General features: G+C 36.5%; 1 protein-coding gene across 7 annotated transcripts; it reads right to left on the reverse strand.

Moving 5' to 3' along the window:
- Positions 1 to 139: 139 nt before the first annotated feature.
- Positions 140 to 27,042, reverse strand: myripa (myosin VIIA and Rab interacting protein a). 7 transcript variants are annotated; one of them, XM_058746276.1, is made up of 19 exons: positions 25,341 to 25,478; positions 20,498 to 24,283; positions 19,207 to 19,359; positions 16,941 to 19,103; positions 15,650 to 15,871; positions 13,425 to 13,561; positions 11,488 to 11,574; positions 11,269 to 11,366; positions 11,082 to 11,162; positions 10,150 to 10,263; positions 9,871 to 10,042; positions 9,136 to 9,719; positions 7,102 to 8,463; positions 6,880 to 6,939; positions 4,121 to 4,306; positions 3,867 to 4,028; positions 2,969 to 3,067; positions 2,812 to 2,872; positions 140 to 1,001 (listed from the first exon to the last, which is right to left on the reverse strand). In XM_058746276.1, exons 4-19 carry the CDS (start codon positions 16,955 to 16,957, stop codon positions 988 to 990), a joined length of 3,456 nt encoding a protein of 1,151 aa, XP_058602259.1. In that variant the 5' UTR covers positions 16,958 to 19,103; positions 19,207 to 19,359; positions 20,498 to 24,283; positions 25,341 to 25,478; the 3' UTR covers positions 140 to 987. The 7 variants fall into 7 exon arrangements, with proteins under 7 accessions (XP_058602259.1, XP_058602245.1, XP_058602235.1 ...); XM_058746262.1 differs by having other exon boundaries at positions 16,941 to 19,125; XM_058746252.1 differs by having other exon boundaries at positions 16,941 to 19,359.
- Between the last annotated feature and the right edge of the window lie 400 nt (positions 27,043 to 27,442).

Here is a 27,442-nt window from a genome sequence, read left to right on the forward strand (position 1 = left end):
GATTTGTATATTTGAAATGCTCTCAAACTGAAATATAGATCTCAACAACTGAAATGTTACATTGATGATTTCAGTAAATGAATAGCATAAAATGTTCAGGTTATGTAATGAGAACAACTCAATTCAACAACAACAAAAATCTGTGTACAAAAATGTACTATAATTGAAATATAATCAAACAAAAAAATCCATTAATTTACACAGTTCATTTACACTTTACAATAAATCAATGTCTTTACAATAGTTTGTAAACTTCTCTATTATCAAATCTAACATCATAAATTTATATTATCAGCATGAATAAAGTTCTGCATGATTAATATATCTGACACATGGCTAGTATAATCTACTCTAAATCTGACAGATAAATCAATCAGAAAGATTAATACAGAAAATATTTGGCCACGAATTCAAATTAATCTATATATCTTTAATATATATAAGGGACAGTTCACCATCTCTTTCATCTAAGGAATATAAAATAAAAATTTGGAGAAATGCCTTAAATGTTTTTTTTTTTTTTCATATAACAGATGTCAGTGGTAAGCAAAACCGTTTGGTTTTCAACATCGGGAGAGTAAATAATGCCAGAATATTCATGTTTGATGAACTATCCCATTACTTCCTTTTACAAGATTATTATTTTTTTAAATTAAAGGCTTAATTAAATGATGATCTTGATTCACAGTAATGGTCAAATATGCCAAAACAAAGCTCCACATCATAGTATAATTTTACATTATTTTACTTCATTATTTATTATGAGGGGAGAGAGGTAATAAAGCAATCAAGAGTTATTAGTTTGTGTAAAATGGCATCACTGCATGGGCGATACATCAGTTTATTTGAATCTGTCAGCCAGATCTTGAGTCCATAAAATCTTATCTATGAGCCATGAGCTTCAAGGCACATGTGATCAGTGGCTTTTTTAAGTTTGTAGTTATTTAACTTTGTGATGATGCTTGCTGATGTATCCCACTATCCTCTTTATGCTTCTTTATCTGAAATTTACAGATAAAATGGGAGATTCAAATCATTTTCAGCAACAGATGTATGTTTTGAACTATTTTAGACCTTTGATTAATGCAACGGAAATAAATGAAGTCCATATAAAGATGATGGGTACAATTTCTGCAGCATTTTAAAATAAAACAATTACACTTTTCACTTAATTATAATACACGGATAACTTTTCTTTTTTATATATGCAGTGGGGCAAAAAAGTATTTAGTCAGCCATCAATTGTGCAAGTTCTCCCACTTAAAAAGATGAGAGAGGCCTGTAATTTTCATCATAGGTATACCTCAACTATGAGAGACAAAATGAGAAAAAAAAAATCCAGAAAATCACATTGTAGGATTTTTAAAGAATTTATTTGCAAATTATGGTGTAAAATAAGTATTTGGTCAATAACAAAATTTCATCTCAATACTTTGCTATATACCCTTTGTTGGCAATGACAGAGGTCAAACGTTTTCTGTAAGTCTTCACAAAGTTTTCACGCACTGTTGCTGGTATTTTGGCCCATTCCTCCATGCAGATCTCCTCTAGAGCAGTAATGTTTTGGGGCTGTCACTGGGCAACACGGACTCCAAAGATTTTCGACGGGGTGGAGATCTGGAGACTGGCTAGGCCACTCCAGGACCTTGAAATGCTTCACGAAGCCACTCCTTCGTTGCGGGCGGTGTGTTTGGGATCATTGTCATGCTGAAAGACCCAGCCACGCTTTCATCTTCAATGCCCTTGCTGATGGAAGGAGGTTTTCACTCAAAATCTCACGATACATGGCCCCATTCATTCTTTCGTTTACAAGGATCAGTCGTCCTGGTCCCTTTGCAGAAAAACAGCCCCAAAGCATGATGTTTCCATCCCCATGCTTCACAGTAGGTATGGTGTTCTTTGGATGCAACTCAGCATTCTTTCTCCTCCAAACACGACAAGTTTTTACCAAAAAGTTCTATTTTGGTTTCATCTGACCATATGATCATCCAAATGCTCTCTAGCAAACTTCAGACGGGCCGGACATGTACTGGCTTAAGCAGGGGGACACGTCTGGCACTGCAGGATTTGAGTCCCTGGCGGCGCAGTGTGTTACTGATGGTAGCCTTTGTTACTTTGGTCCCAGCTCTCTGCAGGTCATTCACTAGGTCCCCCCTTGTGCTTCTGGGATTTTTGCTCACAGTTCTTGTGATCATTTTGACCCCACGGGGTGAGATCTTGCGTGGAGCCCCAGATCGAGGGAGATTATCAGTGGTCTTGTATGTCTTCCATTTTCTAATAATTGCTCCCACAGTTGATTTCTTCACACCAAGCTGCTTACCTATTGCAGATTCAGTCTTCAGAGCCTGGTGCAGGTCTACAATTTTGTTTCTGGTGTCCTTTGACAGCTCTTTGGTCTTGGCCATGGTGGAGTTTGGAGTTGGACTGTTTGAGGTTGTGGACAGGTGTCTTTTATACTGATAACAAGTTCAAACAGATGCCATTAATACAGGTAACGAGTGGAGGACAGAGGAGCCTCTTAAAGAAGAAGTTACAGGTCTGTGAGAGCCAGAAATCTTGCTTGTTTGTAGGTGACCAAATACTTATTTTACCGAGGAATTTACCAATTAATTCTTTAAAAATCCTACAATGTGATTTTCTGGATTTTTTTTTCTAATTTTGTCTCTCATAGTTGAGGTATACCTATGATGAAAATTACAGGCCTCTCTCATCTTTTTAAGTGGGAGAACTTGCACAATTGGTGGCTGACTAAATACTTTTTTGCCCCACTGTATATGTCAGTTGTCAGTATTGATTATGAGTAGCTCTTACCTTGTTTTGGAGGTGCTGGCAGTCGCCGCCTCAGTTTCCGAGATGAGCCAATGGTTTGTGTCTGAAACAAAAGTGTTACGACAGTTATAGTCATAATAAGTTACATGTGCATGTAGGAATATGTGTATGAATATTCCTTAAAATATGAAGACAACACCTTGGTTTTTGGAGTCTTGACCTTGGTAAATTGGGTCTGTGGAGTTACATTAAGACCTGCATTTTTCAGAGCAGCAATTCTTGAGGAAATGTCTAAAACCTAGCGAAGAAAAGCACAGATCAAAGCAAAAAGATATGAAAATGATTGTGAACAGTAAGACTTTGCAGAAAGAAAATGTTATTTGAAATGTTATTGGCAGTTTTTGGACACCATGGTTAGTATGTTTGCATATTTCTATACAGTATGTGTATTATACAGTATATACAGGTCTATATATGTACTGTATATAGGAAATCTACATTATTTGAGTGTTATTTTAATATTATTTTTATATTCTTGTGTTTATCAATAGTTTTAAATTTGTTTTATCATTATATTTTGAGTTTTCATTTTCATTTTAGTTCAACTTTAGCAATTTTGTTGTTTGTCATTTATTTAGTTGTTGTTTTTTCTATTTCTATTAAGCTTTAATTTATTTTTACTTCAGTTTCAGTAGGTAATTATGGTACTTGTTTTTTTATTTCAGTTCTACTGTCTTAAGTTTTTCTAACGCTTATTTCTAATGTCTGTTTGTGTTTTTCATCTATTATTTATATTTAATTTAATTTTAGTTTGTTTTAGTCATTTCTTTATTTTCTTTCTTTCTTTCTTTTTATTTTAGCTTTTTATTCAGTTTTCCAAAGCAACATTTCTAATTTCCATTTAAGGTTTTCATCTACTATTTATATTTTATTTTAGATTTATTTCGAATAACGAAAACAATTTAAATAGTTTAAGTAAACAAAAACATTTGTTATATTGCTCATTAATTCAAGCGTAATTGCATCTTCAGAGCAATGAGATGCTGCTGCAGAGATTCAGAAAAAGAGAAAAAGCACAGCGTCCAGGCCGAACGCACCTGGAGCTCAGACTGCTGCACCTGGGCTGCTGCAGAGGCCACCTGGTCCTCCAGATGAGCGAGCTGTCTTTCAGTGGTGGATCCACTGATGCAGCGCGCACACTCCTCCAGATCCCCCAGTTCAGCCTCAAGACCGTACACTGTACCTGCTGCCACATACACCTGCACACAGTGAAATGAATCAGAATAAATTGAGAAGCATCTCATAAATGCCCAGTGGTGTGAGAAACGTTCATCTCAGAAAGAATCCGTACATTCTCCTCCAGTCTGCCGAGCTGCTCATCCAGTCTTCTGGCCTCATCAGGGGGAATGATCGAGACGTCACTGTGGTCTGACTGGCATCGTCCATCTCCCACAGATCCGTGAATCAGATCCTCTGTAGCGTTCAGTACTTTTAGCACCTCTGTGGTGATGCTCCGCAGTGATACCGCTGAGTACTTCTATTCACGGTAAATACACAGAGGAAGGTACTGTAACTTTACACATTAACATTCACATTCATATAAATGGAAATTAATGGGGCATGGGGCAAGTCTAGTGTGACCACACCTACATTAGCATATGCCATATTCTTTATGTAGGCTATACATCTAAAACAGGCTGAGAATCTACAGTGAGGAAAATAAGTATTTGAACACCCTGCTATTTTGCAAGTTCTCCCACTTAGAAATCATGGAGGGGTCTGAAATTGTCATCGAGGTGCATGTCCACTGTGAGAGACATAATCTAAAAAAAAATCCAGAAATCACAATGTATGATTTTTAACTATTTATTTGTATGATACAGCTGCAAATAAGTATTTGAACACCTGTCTATCAGCTAGAATTCTGACCCTCAAAGACCTGTTTGTCTGCCTTTAAAATGTCCACCTCCACTCCATTTATTATCCTAAATTAGATGCACCTGTTTGAGGTCGTTAGCTGCATAAAGACACCTGTCCACCCCATACAATCAGTAAGAATCCAACTACTAACATGGCCAAGACCAAAGAGCTGTCCAAAGACACTAGAGACAAAATTGTACACCTCCACAAGGCTGGAAAGGGCTACGGGAAATTGCCAAGCAGCTTGGTGAAAAAGGTCCACTGTTGGAGCAATCATTAGAAAATGGAAGAAGCTAAACATGACTGTCAATCTCCTCGGACTGGGGCTCCATGCAAGATCTCACCTCGTGGGGTCTCAATGATCCTAAGAAAGGTGAGAAATCAGCCCAGAACTACACGGGAGGAGCTGGTCAATGACCTGAAAAGAGCTGGGACCACCGCTTCCAAGGTTACTGTTGGTAATACACTAAGACGTCATGGTTTGAAATCATGCATGGCACGGAAGGTTCCCCTGCTTAAACCAGCACATGTCCAGGCCCGACTTAAGTTTGCCAATGACCATTTGGATGATCCAGAGGAGTCATGGGAGAAAGTCATGTGGTCAGATGAGACCAAAATAGAACTTTTGGTCATAATTCCACTAAACGTGTTTGGAGGAAGAAGAATGATGAGTACCATCCCAAGAACACCATCCCTACTGTGAAGCATGGGGTGGTAGCATCATCTTTGGGGTGTTTTTCTGCACATGGGACAGGGCGACTGCACTGTATTAAGGAGAGGATGACCGGGGCCATGTATTGCGAGATTTTGGGGAACAACCTCCTTCCCTCAGTTAGAGCATTGAAGATGGGTCGAGGCTGGGTCTTCCAACATGACAATGACCGAAGCACACAGCCAGGATAACCAAGGAGTGGCTCTGTAAGAAGCATATCAAGGTTCTGGCGTGGCCTAGCCAGTCTCCAGACCTAAACCCAATAGAGAATCTTTGGAGGAGCTCAAACTCCGTGTTTCTCAGCGACAGGCCAGAAACCTGACTGATCTAGAGAAGATCTGTGTGGAGGTGGGCCAAAATCCCTCCTGCAGTGTGTGCAAACCTGGTGAAAAACTACAGGAAAGCGTTTGACCTCTGTAATTGCAAACAAAGGCTACTGTACCAAATATTAACATTGATTTTCTCAGGTGTTCAAATACTTATTTGCAGCTGTATCATACAAATAAATAGTTAAAAATCATACATTGTGATTTCTGGATTTTTTTTTAGATTATGTCTCTCACAGTGGACATGCACCTCGATGACAATTTCAGACCCTCCATGATTTCTAAGTGGGAGAACTTGCAAAATAGCAGGGTGTTCAAATACTTATTTTCCTCACTGTATATATCACTTATTTACGGAAGCCCATTACCATCCACATAAGAAGAAAAAGAATGCTTTGTGAAATCTTAATTCACAAAAAGTCACAATTAAAACATAAAAAGTAAATTATGAGATTTAATTTTGTTTTTTTAAATATCTCATTTCTGACGGGTTATGTCATGATTTTAACTTTTATCTCAATTGTGATTTAGAATGTCCTAATTTCTACTTTTTATCTCACAATTATGACAAAAAGCATGAAATGTAGAAATTCTGACATACCAAATAATTTTTATCTCATTATTATGACTTAGTATGTCAGAATTTTTACATTTAATGGAAGTATAATTTTCTCTTTTTTTTGGTTATGTAGCAGAAATTGGCTTCCAAGCTTATTCACACTGTGTCTACATTTTGTAGGTTATATTGAGAGGATTTGTAAGTGAGCTTGCATTGAAAACAAATCTTCCGTTTGGAGTGGCACTGAGTGGATTTAAACACCTCTGATTGGCCATTGCTTGGCCTCAATGTGTTCAACCAACATATATCTATGATTAGTTACAATGCTCAATGCTGTGAAAAAACCTTTGACCCAATTTGAATAAATCAAAATAGAATATTATAATCCACTTTTTTTTTTATGTGGCAGCCATAATCATAATCACGATTATTTATTGATTAGTTGTGTCCTAACAGAGTGTAAAATATGTAAATAATAACGAGCCCAGTGTCGGATAGCAGATGAAAACGTACAGAAAAGAGAACAAGTACAGTAGCTAAATTATGAGTGCAGAAATAAGAGCATACTGTCCATATCAGCATACAATCATCACCTGCTGTAGTATATTGGAGATTAAATGTAGGTTTTTCTCTATGTCCAGTATGTGTGCATCCTAATAAAGATTAAAAATAGGCAGAAGACAAAGAAAGAAAGAAATAAAGAAGAGCTTCAGAGAAATAGGTTAAGCAGATTAAATAAAAGCATGTTAGTTGCAAGCAAATAAGGTTACTTCAGCCTGTAGTGTTTAGTATAGTATACTGTAGTTAGTTGTTACTTTGTAGATCTCCTCCGGTGACAGATACTCCTCCTGACCAGATGGGGTGCTGTGTTGAATTGTGAGGTCCCTCTGTTTCTCCCTGTTTTCAGTCAAGTCACCTTGACTGTTGCCGTCCTTCTCTTGAACTCTCTCTTCTGATGATTTACTGCATTGTTTGTCTTCTGTCTCTTTGGTATATTCCGTGTTGCTCTTTAGTGCCACAACTTCATTGATCTTGCCCTCTTCCTTCATTTCTTTTTCCTGCAGCTCCTTCGATTTTCCACCAACAAAGCATCCCTCAGATATTGGCCTGTCATCCGTTTCCTGTTCAGTTACATTCTCCTCCTCTTCCATCATCTCGTGTTTCTCTCCCTCACTTCTCTCTCTGTCTAAAAATACCCCCGCACTAGTGTAAGCTTCTATGTGTTCTTCCATATCATCCAAAGGCTTCACTACAGTATTAATGATCCTATCAAATTCCATCTTTCCATCTTCACTAATCAGTCTACTCAAAGCCAGTTCACAGGATAACACCTCCTGCTCCTCAATATGATCAACTGTCTCTGTATTCTCAGCTCTGTTCTGCTGACCATCAACTGCATTTCCACAATCTTTTATTTCTGCATTTTTCTCTTCAGTATGAACTCCTCCCTTGTTCTTTGACTCTTCAGTTCTCTCTCTAACTATCTCATTTTGTGCATCTGTCTCATTAAGTGTCTGTTTTTGGCTCACAGAGCTCATTTCTTCTGACATTTGGGTCTCACCCGTGTCATTTTGCCTTTTCTCTGATCTCTCTTCTTCTGCTTTTTCAACCATCTCTGCATAGTTTTGTGTTTTCTCGTCATATTGTATCAGCACCTCATACTCACACCTGTCCAGTTCATCTTCAGTGGAAGAAAGTAGTGTCTCACTGACATGACTGGTCAATTCTCTCAGTTTGGAAGTCAGATCATCTTCTTTCAACATCTCAGTTGATCTCACTTGATTTGTGGATTCAATTTCATCTGATCTTTCTTTTGAATCACCTTCACCTTCACCTTCTTCATTCTCTGTTTGATACTCCAACCTGTCCAGTTCATCATCAGTGGAAGAAAGTTGTGTTTCTCTGACTTGACTGGTCAGTTCTTTCAGTTTGGTAGTCAACTCCTGATCTAAAGATCCAACTACACCAAGGGCCCCATGATTGGAATAGCTGGGAGCATTGAGACCAAGTCCAAATGGATCAGGGGTCATGGCTCCAGAGCTCAAGATGTCAGGAGTAGCAGTGTCTGAAGTGTCTGCTTCCAGACTATGATCACATGATCTTTTTCCATGCAAGTCTGAGTCTTGTTTCACATAGCGTCTCTTCACCAGAGCATCTGAGAGGTGGCTGCTGGAATCCTGCCAATAAAGAATCAGAGTCATGAAATGCCAAAAAATAAATAAATAATTTCATATCCACATTTGCACTGAAATATTTTGGGTCAGAAAGTTTTAAATAAATGAATACTTTTCTTCAGCAAGGATGAATTAAATTGATGAAAATATACAGTTTAAATTTTTGCACTGAAAATTATATTTCAAATAAATGCTGTTCTTCCCAAGAATCCCAAATGTTTCAAGGTTTCTGCAAAAAATATTAAACAGTAAAACAGTTTTCAACTGTTTTTTTATTTTTTTATTTATTAGAATTATTTCTGAAAGATCATGTTACACTTAAGACAGTGGCTGGTAAAATTCAGATTTGCCACCACAGGTAAATTGCATTTTCAAATAACTATTATTTTAAATTGTATTCATTTATTAAGAATTTCAAGATTAAAATAGTATAAAAAGATAAAGCAAAATATTTTCAGATAATATTTTTTGTTTTGACATCAGTACCAATTATTTAATTTTGGAAACAACACCGAATAAATGGGTATTTATATATGGAAATATATAGCTGGCTTTATTTTTTAGATATGAAAACAAGGGGATCATCATATGTGGGTGTAGTCGACATCAAAAGGTTTAAAAACGCCTGTTCTAAATCAAAGCCAAGACATGTTGTATAAAAACAGTCATTCTTACCGGGACATCCGAAGACAATACCGACTGTCCTTTCCACTCTGCCTCCTCTCTCTTATTTTTCCTCCTTCGCCGTGACCTCTTGACCCTGCTTTCCTCTAGGCCATCCTCGCTGCTTTCAGCCCCTCCTGGATTGAAATTTATATCCATGATGTTTGGGCGCCAGGTGGATGAGGGTCGCCTGTGTTCTAGTGACACTTTTCTCTTCAAGAAGGGCAGCAGAGTTTTCTGGGACTGGTGTAGCGGCCCATCTTGTCCTGTGGAGTCCTCTGTGTCAGCAGCCAAGGTGTATGCAGTGAGATGTTCTGCTTGTGTGTTCAAAGGCAAGGTTGCTTGACGGCTGTAGGACTCTGGGTAACTCAACTGCTTATTGGCAGACATTTTACGCCGAAGCTCTTCCAGTGCAGCGCCCCAGACCCCATTAGCTTCAGGCTCTGTTTCTGAGCCCATCTCATCGTAAGCTGACACCACGCCAGACTCCCTTTCCAAGACGCTGTAGACCAGACTTTTGCGCTTAGTTAAAAGGCTTGGTCGAGAGAGCAGGTTGCTCTGATAAGCAATCCAGTTACCATCAGGACTCTGTAACACTGAAGACATAGGCACAGCATTTAGACATGTATATAAACTAAGAGGGTCAACAGTTTAAAAGTTCAAAATTAATTTAAAATCTCTGTCATAAACAAGAAGAGTTGATTAACTATAGTTAAGAATCATATGGATTTAAGTCAAGGATCTAACTGGAATTGTCCAGTCGGTCGACACTCCTCCAGCTAGGCATGGCCTGAACAGGCATCGGTTCTTCTTTCTTCGTTTCCAGAGTATGACTTATAGAGGATGAAAGTCTTGACCCAGTGTTAGAATGCTGGTCTGTTTTCTCATCAGTCAAGAGACAGAAAGCTGAGTGAGACCTCTGAGGGGAGAGGAAACATTTCATTCAAAACATTCATTCAAAAAAGCAAAAGAATCAATCCAAAAGCATTGCCAAATTGCAGGTAATTTAGTCTTTAGTCACTATACCCAAAGAGAAGCATCAAAGGCACCCTGGGTTTGATCAGGAGAGATTCCATCACTGTTCTGGTCCAGATTACATCCAGACTTCATCTCAGGCAAACCCTCTTTCCGGCGGACAATCTGATATTTAAATATTCCAATATAATACGTTTATTCAAACAGTGTCAAAATTGATAAATGATGATATGATCATTTAAAATGAACATAATTTAAAATACTATATAGCATATAATAATTTTAAATGTAATATTATATCAACACATATATTCCTATTAAGTTAAATACCACAATTCTGCATTGTCTTTTTGATTGTCTGTTTGATGTTTGAGTGTGAATATACACATATAGGCAGATCTTGATACATTCAGATTAATGGATAATCTCAAATTATACATTTTAAAAGCATTAAAATAAATAAATAAAAATATGTATAACATAACAATGTTTTTCTTTTAGAAACAGTAATATGTAAAATAATGGGTAAATATGCTCACCAAGATTGCATTTATTTGATAAAAAAATACAGTAATATTTTAAAATATTATTATAGTTTAAAATATATGATTTCTGTTTTAATATATTTTAAAATGTAATTTATTCCTGTTATGGCAAAGCTGAATTTTCAGCAACCATTATTTGTCACATGACCCTTCAGATATAATTTTAATATGCTGATTTGGTGCTCAAGAAACATTTCTTATTATACAAGACATGTGCCGTTTAATATTTTTGTTGAAACCTTGACACTTTTTTTTAGGATTTTTAGATGAAAAGAAATAGTTTGAAATCTGCTATAACATTACAAACGTCTTTGCAGTCACTTTTGATCAATTTCATGCATTCTTGCTGAATCCATGGGTCCTTGCTGAATACACTGAATTCTACAAAATGTAAAACTCTGCATTCATGAAAGGTCATTGCTGTCATGTGTTACTCACTTTCTGTACTATAGTTTTGGCCAATTCCTCAATCAGCTCTCCTCTGTTCTCTCGCAAATAATGAGCTTCGTTCTGCTTCTCCTACAAAAGCAAATGTCAAATAGCTGCCATGTCACTCTTGCAAAGTTACTGAATAGCAAGAATGAATGAATGAACAATCTTGTACCTATTAATGGGAAAGTCTTACTTGACTGTCAGCCTGGCTCTCAGCCTTAGCAATGGCCTCATCTATGGCCTCTTCTGCCACCCGCAGTGCCACCTTAATAGTATCAGCCATGCTGTGCTCTGGAGAGAGACATAATAATTAAAGTGTTTTCAAATGTCCACTGTATGAAACTAATGGAATCGATATTACTGATATACAGTAACAAACCATACATATCTAAATAATTATTTGATCACAAACCTTCACTTTGCTTGTAGAACGTGGAGTCGCTCTCATACATACTACTCTCATTGCAGCCGCTCTCTTCATAAGTGCTGCCCTCCGTTGCTGCAAAAAATGTTACAGCTCATTTCATCAAAGAAACTTTATAAACTTTCATAATCTATCCATTTTCAGTTGCAGAGGATGTATAACTTTAGAAAGTGCATGCATGTTGCATGCCATGCCTCGATTTCGGATGTCAGAATGATTTCTGAGGGCATCAACCTTTTATAAAAAAGAACATACACATAATACAATTTCTAAGTTTCATCTCTAATAGTAATACTAATAAAAAAAAATGGTCAATAGTGATAAGGTAGGACAAGCGTGGAATAAAGAGCTTCGCTCAATATTAAATGAGAAAAAAATAAGTACAACCGTATGCATTAAACATTTCTGTTGTTGTTATTGACAAACTGTTCCTATGATAAACTGAGCGATTCAACAGCACTTCCAGTTCAGACACATGATTTAATAGCAGTGTTGACAGGTTTCTCTCTCTGACAGACACTGTCTCAGTCTCAGAGAGCTGTTGGATGACAAATCATTTGTTGGGTAAATACTGACATGTCAATATGGCCTCAACTCTACACAGAGCAATTTAAAGTGCTCCCCTCAAGCCGGTAAAGGTCAAACTGCTTATGAAGCCACCGGCTACCACTCTATGAAAACACCTGCCCTTTTCCTTCAAGCCAGTGTTTACGCCTACATTCTGCTGAGGAGAGCAGATCAAAGTAATGTTATGAATCTAGCTTTTTCTATGAGATAAGCTGAAGACTGATGTTGCGGCTTAAAAACCTATAATGCTATAAGCTTATCGCTCCATTCTTAGCACTTGTCCGACATTAAACTCAGACAGATTATCTCCTAGCTTTTGTCTGCATCAAATTTCCAAAAGCTTGACCACATAGTGCATTGAGTTTTGTGGCCAAAGCTCTTTATTTTTCATTGTCACTGTAATGGTTTTACTCTCCTCCACAGAGAGCTATTGTTCCTCAGACGATACAGGGGTCTGCTGAGGTGACAAACATCCACAGTCATGGTCATCCATTATTAATGTGGCATTGGCCTTGCTCTAAACTGCTTTCGTCTTCATGGAGAAGACATTCTCTGCTCACAGACCTCAGCAAAACTGAAATGGAGGCTGGGCAAAGATCGTAGCTTATTTAGGGTTGTGCCCACAAACACAAGCAAAGGAGCTTCAAACTGGCGTGGAAGAGAAAAAATAGTCTCTGAGATTATTTTACACATCCAAACAAGAATGCACAGTAAAAATATTGGCTACTTATGGCGGTACTTTCACAGTATTTTATTTTTTTTCCCCCCAGTGAACGGGGAGCAGAAAATTATTACATTTTCAGTTATGATTAATATCTTTCTGTACACCAGTAAACAATAATATTCAGTCATTTTTTTATTTATGCTGGTGAATAAAATATTTGCCTGTTAATGTAATAAATAATTATTGTATAGAATTATATGTATATGCTTGATTTTGATTCGCTATTTAAATGTTAGGAATACAAAAGGGAATGGATCTATCAGGTCATAAGTGCACAGTGACCCTTCTTCCATAAACATGAATAATTCTCATAAATCCTGCTGCTGTTATATTGGATACAGAGGAAGCAAGTCAGACTAGTGGCGCCCTGTCAGCTCTTTTCTTAACCCTCATGAATTAGTGCTAAATACATGCATGCACATGCAACCATAAGCTGTGAAAAAGACCATCTAAAACTGACATATCCACTGAATGCAGATGGCATTTGAAATGCATCAACACCTACAAACATGCAACATGCAAACCAGCTCTTTTACCTCCAAAATATATACTTATAAATAATTATAAAATGTCATAGTGTGAAAGCATCCTTTATTTTCAAGGAAGGTCATACAACAGTCCAGATGGCAAGTACCTGTAAGCTCTGCTAGCGCTCCACGCTCGGCCGCATGCCTCCTGTAGAGGTTCTTTAACACTTTGGCACTGCCAAACCTTTTAAAACGACTTCTCACATTACTGTAGAACCATTCCAGTGACTGGGTCTTCAGTAGCCTGGAAATACATGAACAAGGCCGCATTTTAATTCTTATTTAAGAGCATTCCTGAGTTTTTGTTTACACTACACTGATTAAAACCTTTGACAATGTAAGTGCAGAACATATGATTATGATGACATTTGTCCTATAATCACACAAGGTCCTATAATCAAGCACACACACAAACATATATACAAAGAAAGGTCACTATATATACAGCCAAAGTCACTTTTGAGCATGCTCAAAATCAAAGACCTAGTTAAGCCTGTGCTACACTAATATTCAGACTCTCACTGCTAAAGAGACAAACAGCTCGATGTTGCCATGCCACTGAGAGCAGAAGTCCAATAGCTTGAATTAAAATGAGTTTTTTTCAGAGGAATTGCCTGCTGAGAACATGTACGATTATTGTTTACTTTGTATGCAGTAGGGAATATTGTCAAAAAGAAAATGAAAAATCAGAAGAATCTTCATTATTGTGCTCCAGGGAGCAGGCCAAAATTGCCAAGAATTTTAACATTCAATTATCAATTAATAATTATGCTAGCAACCAAGTTTTAATAATATGTTAAAGAAATATGCAGAGAAATATGAGATGGTGGTAAAGACTACAGCGTTGTTTTCATGCTTAAAATAGCATTCTGTGTCCTTTTACCATAATGTACACACTCCCTGAGGACAAATTATATTTTTTTACACAGGAAATAATTTTAATTTAAGATGGACTTTAAATGGGAATTACTTGTTTATGCATTTATTTAATTAAAGACAAGAAGCCACATGTACTGTAAACAGATAGCTTAGATACAACATATACCTGTTATATCTATAAGCAAAGCATAAATGTTAATTGCCTGCTTCCATTCAGTAATGATCTAATACACTCATCTTTGCAATGAAAACTGGAATGAGCATCCGTTTTATTACGAGAGGACAGAGAAAATACGAGTGTATAGTATCAAAATTCAATTCCACTGATGGACGTAATCTCTGTTTAAGTGTGAGTGTGTATGTATAAGATAGGAAAGAGAAGGAATAATCCTGCTATAAATAAATAAATACGGTGATGTTTCATTAGCACTACAGATTCACATCACATCTGTAGAAACACCATAAGAAGGTCACCCAAAATTTAACTCTGCCTTCACTGGTTAGCAAAATCTAATTGGATAAACATGAATTGAAGGTTTTATGTTTGCAAGTCAGTATTTATCCATTAGTGTGCATGTAAGAAGTGCAAAAATATTTTCTGTATTGGTTCAGTAGGATTCTGACCTACAGCATTTGGCAAAGGCAAAGGCATTTGTGCGCAATGTCATGTCATGCTCTATAATACATAATAATTCTGATGACTGTCTTAACAGTGTTATTTGAACTCTCAACAAGAATACTCTGTGCTCTTTCATTGAACCATGAGTGTAAACAAACACACAGACATACAGACGCTCACTAACGCTCAAATGACTAAGGTGCATTGAAATGTACGTGAGACACAACTCATATGAACATAAATACAAGCAAATTTTCACAGTACAGAGTCAATTTACAGAACCAGACCTGAAATTAATTAAAAAATTATTTTTAATTGTAAATAAAAAAAATTAAATGTTTAAAAAAAAATCACTTTTTTTTTAAACAAACTTTTCAGTGATGAACAAATATTACATTTTCCAATGATATTCTATATTATTTTGTCTAAATAAATTAACAATAAATTGCTAAAAAATAAATGTAATGATAGAAGTGAATTTAGGCATTGCAACATTATAATGTACAGTATGAAAAATGTATATTCATTTTTAGATTTGCTGAAGACTATGTTTAACTGTGTTATTAAAGTGTAATTATAAGTGTTTTTAAAGATTCACTTCAAGTGAGAATTAGACATGGCAAAGGTAACCTAAACATAAAAAATACTGTATGAGAAATGAGCATGCAAAATTAAATATCCAATACTGACTGATACTGTCAATTGAATCCCTAGTTTTTAAATCCTGATAACAACCAGAAGCATCATGAGCCTTTAACCTGCAGGTGTTTCCTACAAAAGCCCCCTGATGGAGCTCACGCTCACAGCAGCTCTGGTTAGCGCTGCAGAACTGACCTGGTCTTCTGGCAGGAGGAGCACAGCCAACCTTTGTCCTTCTTACTGTAGGTGCAGCAGCCCTTGCAGACGTTGTAGCAACAGTCCAGGCAGGAACGTTTAGGGTTGAGCAGGAAGGTGAAGGGAGAGCAGCAGCGGATGCAGCAGCGCTCATTAAACCTGTGCTGCCGCGACAGCAAAACAGACCGACCGCCCTCCTCAACCAGTGCCTTCTTCATCTCACTGGAGCGAGAGAGAGAGAGTGAGAGAGAGAGAGAGAGTGAGTGAGAGAAAGAGAGAGAGTAGAAAAACAACTGTGATATAAAGTATTTGACTAAAATTATACTTAAGCTGATGCATGTTTATCTGAGTATTGGGATGATGCATTAAAAACATACATAATTAATCTCTATGTAAGGCAGGCTGTAGTGCCCTATAAGTGGATCATGTTCACATGACATCTGCCTGTTGACAGATGTGCTGCATTTGCCCTTCAACGTCTTAAATCTGTCTGTATTTCCAGCCATACTGCAGCCTCCAGAGAGGAGAGAGCAATTCTGAGTGAAATTGCTCTGACATTTAGCAGAGAGACAAGAGACCTAACACTATTTAATAGAGGGTTGCAACCAGCACATTCACATTTTGTTTGGACTAGGTCCATTAGATTTATGCTGCTTAATAACACTTATGTGCCCTTAGGATATGAATTAAAAGTCAGAAAAGTAGGGTTTATAGGGTACAGTAAGAAGGCAATTGATTAAATCAAAGTAAATAAGAAATATCTTAATCAGGAAAAATGCATTAGTGGGGTGTTTTTCCAGTAAATCTTCCTGGAGCTTACTTTGATATGCCAGTAGGTAACTACTCACTGAATCGATCAGTCAATTGAATTGTTTCATTGAAAATGCTGATTTATTTCACAATGAAACAACTGGCTGCATCCAAAAACAAGTGCCTACCCAGAGAGTAAGTAATTACTTAGTGACCATTAAAAAAGTATGTTCTATATAGTATGAATATATTTGGATCTACTACATTCATCATGTTGTCATTGGCTACGTTTACATGCACACTTTTTGGTTGAATGTAGTGTTTACATGAACGCTAAATAAAGTGATCGGGTTTGATGTGCGCGTTTATATGTCAAGCATCAAATCGGATTTTTTTTTTTTTTTTTGACATGCGCACACTACACAAATATGGAGTTACTGTTTGCACATAATAATCACTCTCCTACACGGTTTCTTTATTTGTTTTTAACAGTGGGAAACAAATTTATCCACTTCTGGTTAAATATACATATAAACCGCACCGTGCCGTGCTGCTCATATTTATCACGCAGAAAAATGCCCCGCCCTGAGCACAAAATGGGTTGCCTGTGGTTGAGAATCCGAAACAAGGACTGGTGGGAGGTTGTCCTGCTCCACTTCACAGATGCCGAGTGAAAGGAGAGTTTTATAATGACAAGACACGCATTTATACAACACTTTATTCAAAAGGAAGAACCGCTCGTTCCGCGCTTCATACGTCATTACGCTATTTCTGCATTATTGCACATGCGCAGTCCTTTCAGTTTCGGTTTTCAATCCGATCGAGTGTTTACATGCACGCGCAATCGGATTAGAAAAGGAATAAACCACTCCCTTCAATCCGATCGAAATTTCATTCCGATCGAGCTCAATCGGATCGATTAAGGTGTTTACATGAAGCCTTATCAGTCCGATTGAGCCGTCAATCCGATTACAAACGGATTATTTGGTTGCATGTAAACATAGCCAGTGTTGCTTCACTGCTACTCGCACATCCTCTCTGTGGCCTTGTGGGATAGTGAAGTGTCAATTGAATGCATACTTCAGAATCTCACCGGAAATAGTAGGTCATCCCAACTCACAATGCTGTGAATTCGGACATACTACCCTGTTCACGTAATGTTTTTCAACTATTATGCGATTTATGCAATTTCGGATGAAGCCACTGTGTTTATGAGTGAATAATTGAATCACAGACTCATCTGAATCGATTCATTCAAAACACTGCTTCATTCAGTAATGCGCAAAACGTTAATTTTGCTTCGATGGCAGAGCAATTGTGCTGCTGGTCTTAATATCATCATGGCAGTGGTTTCCTGTGATTTACAGGTGTGAATGCAGAAAATTAAAACAAATAAAAATGTGATGCAAAATATATTGTGGACAAAGAGGACATAAGTAAACAAAAGTGAATGGTTTAAATGAATTTTTTTATTTAATATTGAAAATTAAATCATTTTAAATAATGTGTCATGATACATACTGTTATAAAAGCAAACCTGTGTCTCAGGAGCTGACAATTGAGAGTGGAGAGAGAGATGAAAAACTAGAAAGGAAGCATTGTATTGAAAATCTCTGCTTGAGGTGTGGCGTTTACTTTGTCTCTCCAAACAATGCCAACAGGAAATCATTACGAATGATTAGAGCCACAGCTTGAACGGATCGGCTCCAGTGAATACTGAGAGAGGGGAACTGAGGATAATCTCAGCAGATTAAAAACAGACAGACAGGAAAGAAAAAAAATGGAAAAGAAAGAAAACAAAGACTGTAATGACATAATACACATGCAAGGGTGGATAATACATTACAGTGATGTTGGTTTTCACCTGTGCACTGTAAAAAAGTTTAAGCGGTTTCAACTAATTATTTAGTAACTAGTTCCACAGAAATTTTACGTTCAGTCCATTTCTGACTTCAAAATGTTATCTGAATTGTTATTTTTTAGTTGGCTCAACCTTTAGTGAACTAGTTTTATAGTCCATTCAACTAAAATGTTTTAATTGGTCAAACATTTAGAAGACTACAGCAAGTTATGTCAATTAAAATGTAACTGTTTATGTGTTTTATATATTACCTCAACTAAGATTTATTATTTGGGCATCATAAGAAATTGCTGGGGAACTACATAAACATATATTTTTATAGTTTAAAAAAATTATGAAAAATGATTAACTGGTGTTTATCAATCACTAAAACCACACACATTTTATAACACATAATAGCCTTTATTTAATAACAATCTCCATTTATAACATTTTTCATACAACTAAACATACAGGAATGAAGAAAAAAAAGTCACCTACATCTAGGATGGCCTGATGGTCAGTAAACTAACAGCTGTTTCATTTTTGGGTGAACTATCCCTTCAAAGCTCCAGTAGTCTGTAAAACAACTGCAAAATTCAGTTTAAACTTTGTTTAATGACCTAAGAAAAAACTAAACAAGCTAAACAACAGAATCTGAAAGTTTAATTCTAGACTGAAACATAGGTCAGATTGAGCAGAGGACTTGTCTGACTTGTCAACGAGGTCTTCGGAGGGGATCTGTCTCTGCATCTCATCTAGTTGTCCTGGTCTCTGCTGACATTCAGGGCTGTAGAGGTCGTCTCTAGGTCCTGATCCACCATCTGATCTGGATACGGACTGGATCTGGGTGGCTACATTCACCTCGGAATAAGAATGAAACAGACTAATATTAGCGTAGATGCCACTGAGAACAATAAAGCACATTATAATTGTAGTAAAAACTCTAAACATTTACACATATTACCTGGAATGAAAACAATAAACTCCTAGTCTTGAAAGTACACACGGTATGTAGTTGCAGTGAAACGGTCTGGTGTTTGGTGCCTTGGATCTGACTGGCCATGCATCTGAAATCTTGCAACGATGACAAAGCACCAATGAAACCTTTGGCCACACCCTGATGGAGAAAGAAAAGTACATTTTAAGTTCAAAATATTAAATGATGCCTTTTAAATAATTTACAATGTATCAATATCAGTTAATTAAATTTGTGATTAAACAGAAGTTACAACCTTTTTTTTTTTTTTTTGGCACAAATCCATTCCACAATCCATTGCACAACAGGGAGCATTGATGCTGACTGGATTTGTAATAGAACATATACATTTCATTTTATAGGGCTACGTTACCTCAAATAGCGTAAAAATAATATCAAAATATAACGGTCCTGCCTGTTGCTGATAAACACCAGTGGTGACGTGTTACAAATTGATTGATCAGTTGTGTTTACTGATCACGGTCTTCCCCAGACCCTGTGCAGGGACTCGTGTGCACGATCTAGTGATTCACTATCTGGGGAACTGACTGAGACGCTTTGAACGGCCTGTGAAACGATTCAGTTGTTCATTCTCGTTTGGAACGACGAACTTCTCTTCCGAAGCACGTTCACGAGACTAGAAATGCCGTTTAAATTAACGTTAATCCGCCCTGTTTGAAAAGAGCTACATTTCACTGTGGCTTGTTGTCAGTCACGTTTAATATCGTCTTTTTACTTCATGGGACATCTCCAGAAGTTTACAAACGCAACAACCCATTCAACACGCCCATGTTAACTTCAAATGAGCGCATTACTGTGGTTTAAGTTACATGTTTCATAGATTTCGGTTAACGTTCGTCGTATTAAGCATAAAGGAGAAAGACCGCGCGATCTCTTCATATCTTTTCACGGCACGGAAACACAAAAAATATCATACAACACGCCAAAATTAGCTAAAATTCATTATAGTAAAACGGCTTTTTATATAGGTTGTTTGTGTATAAATATATACGTTTTGAATAAAACATTTACAGCTTTTAAATATACGTTTTGATAAATTCAGTCTAACGTTAAGTACAAATATTTATTCAGTGCCACAATTGACTTAACTTACCTGACGCCTGAACTTGACATAAGTTACACTATCCTATATCCACTTTTCTTCGGATATACAACTCATAAAACACTTTCTAAATGTCCACTCAAAAAAGTCGAATATGTTGCATGATTTTCTCGTTAAATTTAGTCTAAAAAATAACATTTATTTAGTGCAACTCACCTGACGCGTGAACTTGACAAGATGGCGCCGCTGTTTCTCCCGCGAAGTCACTCAGGCGCGTGCACGTGTGGAATGATCTCAGTGTTGGCTGGATTTGTTTTTATTAGTTTTGTCAACATTTAGCATTCTGAATGGCGACTGGATTTGAAAATAACCATTCGTTTAATGTTTTTAAAATATATTTGTGCAGACTTAATGTAATATGTCTTTTCAACTAAGCACAAGCAATAAAATTAGTTCAACTTATAAAATAAAATTAGTTCAATATTTTTGCCCTTCCAAAATTTTGTTAATTGGATTTTTTACAGTGTGGACTTGGAAAACACAAATTTATAACACTGCATTTTTGCATCTATGTGCACACAGAAATAGTTTGCTGATAAGTTTGTGCCAAAACCTCCCTTTGGGGACATTTTGTGCATACATATGCTTGAAATCAGTGAAAAACAACTCTTGCACTAAATCCAAGATGCATGTAGTTTGTAGATTAATCTCTAAATGTGACATTCAGACCACAGAGATACAAACCAGAGATTACGAACAGCCTTCCACCAATTTGTCTAGACTGAATCAGTGGCAAGATGCATTTAAAGTAACAGCCAAAAAGCACAAAAGAAGATAATAGCTGAACAATTCTTACAGACCTGAGCAGGATCAATTTCATGTCCCTACAGTCACCCACGGTGATGATACCCCATCAGGGGTCTCTCCAATGAACTTATAATTGGATACTCAGCAGGCCATTTCCACCGAGTTCTCAGAAACATGGTCTGTTGTTTACAAAGCAAGCCGTTGGCAGAGAGCAGCAGAGGCGTCCTGTGCCAGTAGATGCAGATCCAAGCGAAGGTCTACTAAGTGACTCATGCCAGATAGCCAGACTGGGCGCAGGTGTGATGAACGGGGGGTCAACCAATGCCAATATTTTTTACTAAGTCATCTGACACACCAGTATCTATCATGAATGACAGGTTATATATAATTAGATACAATCTGCAACTGCAGTACACAATTTAGCATATCCTCTTCTTTTCCCATTCCTGTTATGCAGTATTTATCTATAATACATTTTACAGTATCCTTTGTAAAGTTTCTAATGCACTCGAGTTTCTAATGTTTGATATAAATGACACTGTTTTACTCGTCAATATTTGATGTGTATCAGGTGATATTATATATTTATTAGATGGTGGATTTTTTTCCTCCAATTTTTACACTTAGATGAAGTGAGCATTAGATTATGGCAAAGGCACGGTTATTTATTTAAACTAATAATTTAATAACTGGTACATGTAAAAAACTTTTTTAAAAAAGCAAATTTTAACAGTAATATCATTGTTTCATTCTTTACATTATGTTGTTGTGATGCCCTAAATGTATGTATAGCATTTTTAGTGTTTTGTTTTGAATGTATTTAGACAAATACTGGCCATTTATCAATTTTTCATAATAACATGAAAATGTTTTGTTATAGTTTTGTTTAGGTTTTTACCATTTAAATTAAAATTCATAAAACATTCACAAAATAAAATGCATTTCATAATTTGACTTAAATTTAAGGTTAGACTTTATTTTAGTGTGTCCTTGTTACAGAGTAATTATACCTTTAGATACTGAGTAATATTAATTAACTACATGTACTTACTATATGGTTAGGGTTAGGATTTGGCTTAGGGTTACTTGCATGTAATTATGCATAATGTATTGTTATTATAATAGTAAGTACATGTAACGTGTAACAATGACACCTTAAAATAAAGTGTTAACAAATTTAAATATATTTGTAATTAAATCTAAATTCAATCTCATCTGTTGCTTGAGGATTGAGAGGTTCACACACAAGGGAAATCAATCTCAAACCAAATCTACTGTTGTGTTGTACAGTATAGCGCAAAGACTCCAGCAATGTAGCAATTACATGACCTATTCCTGGAACATCTTGTTAACATAGATCAGCAGTGTTATTGCAACACAATAACACATAGCAAACGGTTCATGCTGGGAATGGTTCACTTTAGAGCAATGCAAGAAAACATGTACTAATCAGGGTTTATTAATCTGTTAAGTGCATAGTTGCTAGTCATTCTATGGAGATTCAGCGCAGACAGAACTGAGACGAAACTAGTTCTCTAATTCAAATAAACCCTCATGAGGAATCAGATTTAGATGCTGACGAAAACAGCTTAAAACATAAGCCACACAAATATGTATATAGTTTTAGTATGAATTGCAGTGTAAATGAATCAGCATGTAATTAAGGAAACAATCCTATCATAATTGTTTGTATAAGGCCAAAATGACCCACTGAATAGTGTGCTACAAGCCAAATTGTCTGCTCAGATTCACCATGTTCTGTGTGCAGTTACATACATGTAATGGATTAGCAGGGGCCTCACAAAACTGACAGATTCTGCCATGTGTTTGAAATCTTTGATTTAATGAAATGGAAAATCATGGATGAGTGCATGGATAGATGGCAGACTCTAGGGTGTCTCTCTAGATTTTTTCCCAAGTCTGATTTAGATCAGTGGTACCCAACCAGGGCTTTGTGTGCCCCAAGGGGTACTTAAGTACGTCCTAGTGGGCATTTGGAAAGTACATAAAATGGATATAATTTTTTTTTAATAATTGCGAAGAAGAGAAAGTATACAGTGCATCATATACACATTTCAGTACATCTACAAGGGTTATGTTAAATATTTTAAGAACAGATATATGATGCCCTGATAATGCATTTAATTGGTTCTCAGTTTTTCTTCTTTTTTTTTTCATTGCTTTGCCAAAACAAATACTTTCCTACAAGATGTATCTCCTGAGAAAAATAATGTTACTTTTTAAATCCCTGTATTTTCCTGCCTCTATTCAGAGGGTCTTTTCTAATAATCTTGTTTTTTGCTCTTCCATTCTCTGATAACTCACTCAGTCCTGTTTGAAATTCTGAGATGCTCCCCAGGTGTCGGAGAGGATATTGAAAAGCTAGATGCATGCAGGCAGAACACACTTGGGAGAAGATAAAAATGCTGTCTGCATAAAATGAGATGGTTTAAGGTTTTGTAGGGACGTGAAAGAGAATTGTGGGGCTTAAGAAATAGCACAGGTATTCAAATAGATATTCTGTTTAACTCATTTGAACTTCAAAAGTATGAAACAAAAATACCTGACAATCAATATAGAGTTGTATAGTTCAAAAATAACATAGTATATAGGCTAACCAATCCCAATGCTCTTAATTGGACAAATAAAATCAGTTTCCTGGAGTTGAGGAAAACTAATGCAAACTGTAATATTATATTGCAATGTCTCTTTGTCTGCCTGATATTAACATCCTTCTTAAGTGATTGAATTACTGTACAAGTGGACATCCAAGACAGATCTTCACACCAAGCCATTAACACACATCTAAAGCATGTCTCCTGTAAGAACCTGTGATCAGATTTTGAAGGGAAGAGTCTCTTTTTGTGACTACATAAAATACGATGTCAGTGTGTTTCTGCATTTCTGAGTTACAAACTAGGTGCCGAAAAGCCTAAAATGCCTAAAAGCATGAAACAAATAGGCATTGTTTGTTTTAGTTTTTTTCCAAATTAATTTTTGTGCCATTATTCCTACTTCCTGTACCAGCAAACAAGCATTTTCAACAACATGTGAGAGATTAGAGCGGCCAGACTGCTTCTCTGTCGGTCAGATAAAATTGTGGTGCCAAACAAAGTCATTAACCAAATTGTTTTTCTCACTCCAAAGTACCGTGACGAGTAATGTGCTTCTTTTTGCCAATGTCCCACACTTTTTCTTTAAAAAAGAAAGACAAAACAGTTGGGGGAAAGGGGGGAAGAGAAAAGGTCAAACAAAGATTAAAGACTAAATATATGCATTATGCTCTGTCCTTTGGGAACCAGTGTATTTATACAAAGTATTACATAAAAAGAGTTTAAAGTCAGGTCAGGTAAGACCGTTAGGTAAGTATTCTGCCCATTTCTTACAAATGCTTACTTGGAAGTGCAGCAAATTAGAACACCAAAGAGAAATTTGTTTATATGTAAACAGAGAGGGCCTTTTAATTTGCAAATACCTGTGAAGGTAGAAATAGTGGACTCTTATGACCAAGATACATACAGCGTGACTTTGTCTCTCCTGAATAATAATGCTTCTATATATTTGTAGGTCAGAATCAGATTTCTTCAAAGCCGTATTCATGGTGGGCTCAGGGAAGTGAGTCACGGATAAAGAGGAAAGGGAGGGCCTTTCCTGTCATTTTGTTTTAAAGTATGACAAAGAATGATGGGAACTTCCTTATACTCTCTAGCAATGACTGGAACGCCATTTGGGTGACATCACGAGGAAGACAATGCTAAAATAGTTTATTTACAAACTTTTCATGAGAAAAATGTGGAAATATTTAGCATTATCATTCTAAAATGACTTACACTACAGTTCAAGTTTGTGGTTGGTAGGATTTTTTAATGTTTCTGAAAAAGTCTCTTACGCTCATCCAAGCTGCATTTATCTGATAATAAAATCTGATTTGGTGCTCAAGTAACATTTATTATCAATGTTGAAAATACTCATATTGCTTAATTTATTTGTGGAAACTGTGAAGCATTTTTGCAGGTTTTTCAGGATCTTTGATGAACAGAAATTTCGATGAAAAGAAACGCCATTTATATAAAATTGATTTTTTTTTTTTTTTTATAATATCTTTACTGTCACTTTTAATTAATTTACTGTATCCTTGCTGAATAAAACCAAAATTCCTACTGACCCCAAACTTTTGAACAGTAGTGTATTTTGAGCAGGAGGAGTCCTAAAAGTGATTCTACAAAGACACAGAAGTGTGCCTGAGACTCACTTGAGCCGTGTCTCCTCCGTTTTGCGTAGCTCCATGTCCCGTTGCACCACCTGCATCACATGCTCAGCCTCCACATCCGTCAGACCAGAGAGATCCAGTTTACGCCCCATCCTTCACCTCTGGAGAGCTTAAGATACCTGCCCTGTCCTGATTGTTAGCTGAGGACAGTAATAGAAGCAGAGCAGAGTCATTTAATAATATCAAAACCTTGGCACCAACTGTGCCACTGGTTTAACATAACATGTTTGAAGTTACAGATGTCAGCTATTGTATATTTCAACTTTATAATGAAAGTTAGAAGCTAAATCTGAAGACAAAATAATCTTGTAATTATAACATTGTTTCATTATGAAATGAACATAATACAGTGTATTATGAGAAAAGTCCAAAGTAAACCCTGTTGCATAAGACTGTTAAATCAGCCTGTAGCTGAAATAAGGACCCTGGGATTTAAGACCCTAACAATGTCAATTTTATCCATTGCTGTAGACGTTTTGGCATATAAACAAATACATGAACTTTTCTATTTTCTATTTGCTTATTTGCTTATTTCACTGTAATGTATAGAAAATGAAAGTGCGTAAAAGTACTAAAAGTACTACAAACTAAAATAAAATGAAAACTGAACATTTAGACTAAAAACACAGGTGTCTCCAATAGTTTAAAAAACAAACCTAGCCTTTTGTAGGCACACTGTAATACTCTTCAAATCATTCTCAGCAACCTCGAAACCATCTGCTGAGCCAACAGTGAAATCAAACACAAAGCTTTTGCCCATGAGGTATAACTACAATTCTTCTGTCAGAAGGTGGCAATGCATTTAAAGGGACAGTTCTACATTTGTCATCATTTACTTACCTTAGCCTCAAGTCACCATTCACTTTCCATGCATCTCTTCCCATACAATGAAAGTGAATGGTGACTGAACCTGTAATTCTGCTTCACATCTCCTTTTGCGCTCCACAGAAGAAAATGAACAACATGAGGGTGTGTAAATGATGACAGAACTTTAGTTTTCGAGTAAACTTTCCTTTTAAACCAGACTTTGTGACGGCTTAAGTGGACGTCGAGTTTGATAGGTACTGAGTTTGGATAAACCACTTCTATAAAAGAAGAAACCGGTCTATTTCTACATGAGACAGCTCTTAGTCATAATAAATAGCCTATTTTCTCTTCCGATTAATCATGCAGGCACATTTATATAAATTTGACTATAATAAACAACAAATTAACCATACGAGAGACAAACAATTGGGAAGAACTAGTTTAGATGCGGCACTTACCGTCGCGTCTTCACCTCAGTCACTTACATCAGCTCTCTTCGACCAGCGACTGCCAAGCTGTCAAGATTTGTAGACAAACTCATTATGAATGTCCGCAGACCGTTTCAAATCAATACGGTCGACTTTCCGTGTCTTTAGGGAATGTTCGAAGATAACCTTTTAACAAGTTTGACAAAAAAGAATCAAGAACGTCTGAAGAGAAACGCTCGGAAATGAGCGCGTGTACCTGCTGTGGTCTCATGCCATTTACAACCACGAGACCTAAAATCTGCCAACCTCCGGTACACAGAGCCCTGCAATGCTGCAACAGTGCTGCTGATAATCCACTTTTGGACGTGCTGAACACTGATACCAGACTGAGAGTGAAGGGAATGTGGGCCATTCCACCGAATGGGCACCATTTCTGTCCCCAGGACATTATAGGTACAAACATGCATAAAAATTAATTATTATTATTAAGCAAAGTGTCCTGCACATTAATCTAACTGCAAATTTAAAATATATAATTTAAAAAATTATTAAAAACTACATTAAACACTGAAAATATAGCATTTGTACAAGTCCCCAGTGTCTAATGCTACATTTTAACATTAAATATAATGTTTAAAATCCTTCAGAAATCATTTTTGTTTTGCATTTTTGTGTACCCCCATATCCCATCTGTGATTTAAATACATTTATTTCAAAATAAATGTATAATATTTTGGATAAAATACACATTTTAGTCGTGTCCCCTAGTTTTCACTCAGTCCTGTTACCCTAACACATTCCCCCCTCTAAAAAAACTGGGAAAATTCCACAAGACACATTTTCAACATA

Source organism: Onychostoma macrolepis, chromosome 02 (assembly GCF_012432095.1).
Source record: "Onychostoma macrolepis isolate SWU-2019 chromosome 02, ASM1243209v1, whole genome shotgun sequence".
Classification (NCBI taxonomy): Eukaryota; Metazoa; Chordata; class Actinopteri; order Cypriniformes; family Cyprinidae; genus Onychostoma; species Onychostoma macrolepis.

Bases quoted from the DNA above. Each gene is read 5' to 3' on its own strand.
- myripa (XM_058746224.1), bottom strand. From the start codon at position 25,450: ATGGGGCGTAAACTGGATCTCTCTGGTCTGACGGATGTGGAGGCTGAG. The intron at 15,872-25,340 runs GTGAGTCTCAGG...CTCTCGCTCCAG, and splicing joins ACGGAGGAGACACGGCTCAA to TGAGATGAAGAAGGCACTGG. The intron at 13,562-15,649 runs GTCAGTTCTGCA...ATGTATTTCCAG, and splicing joins TCCTCCTGCCAGAAGACCAG to GCTACTGAAGACCCAGTCAC.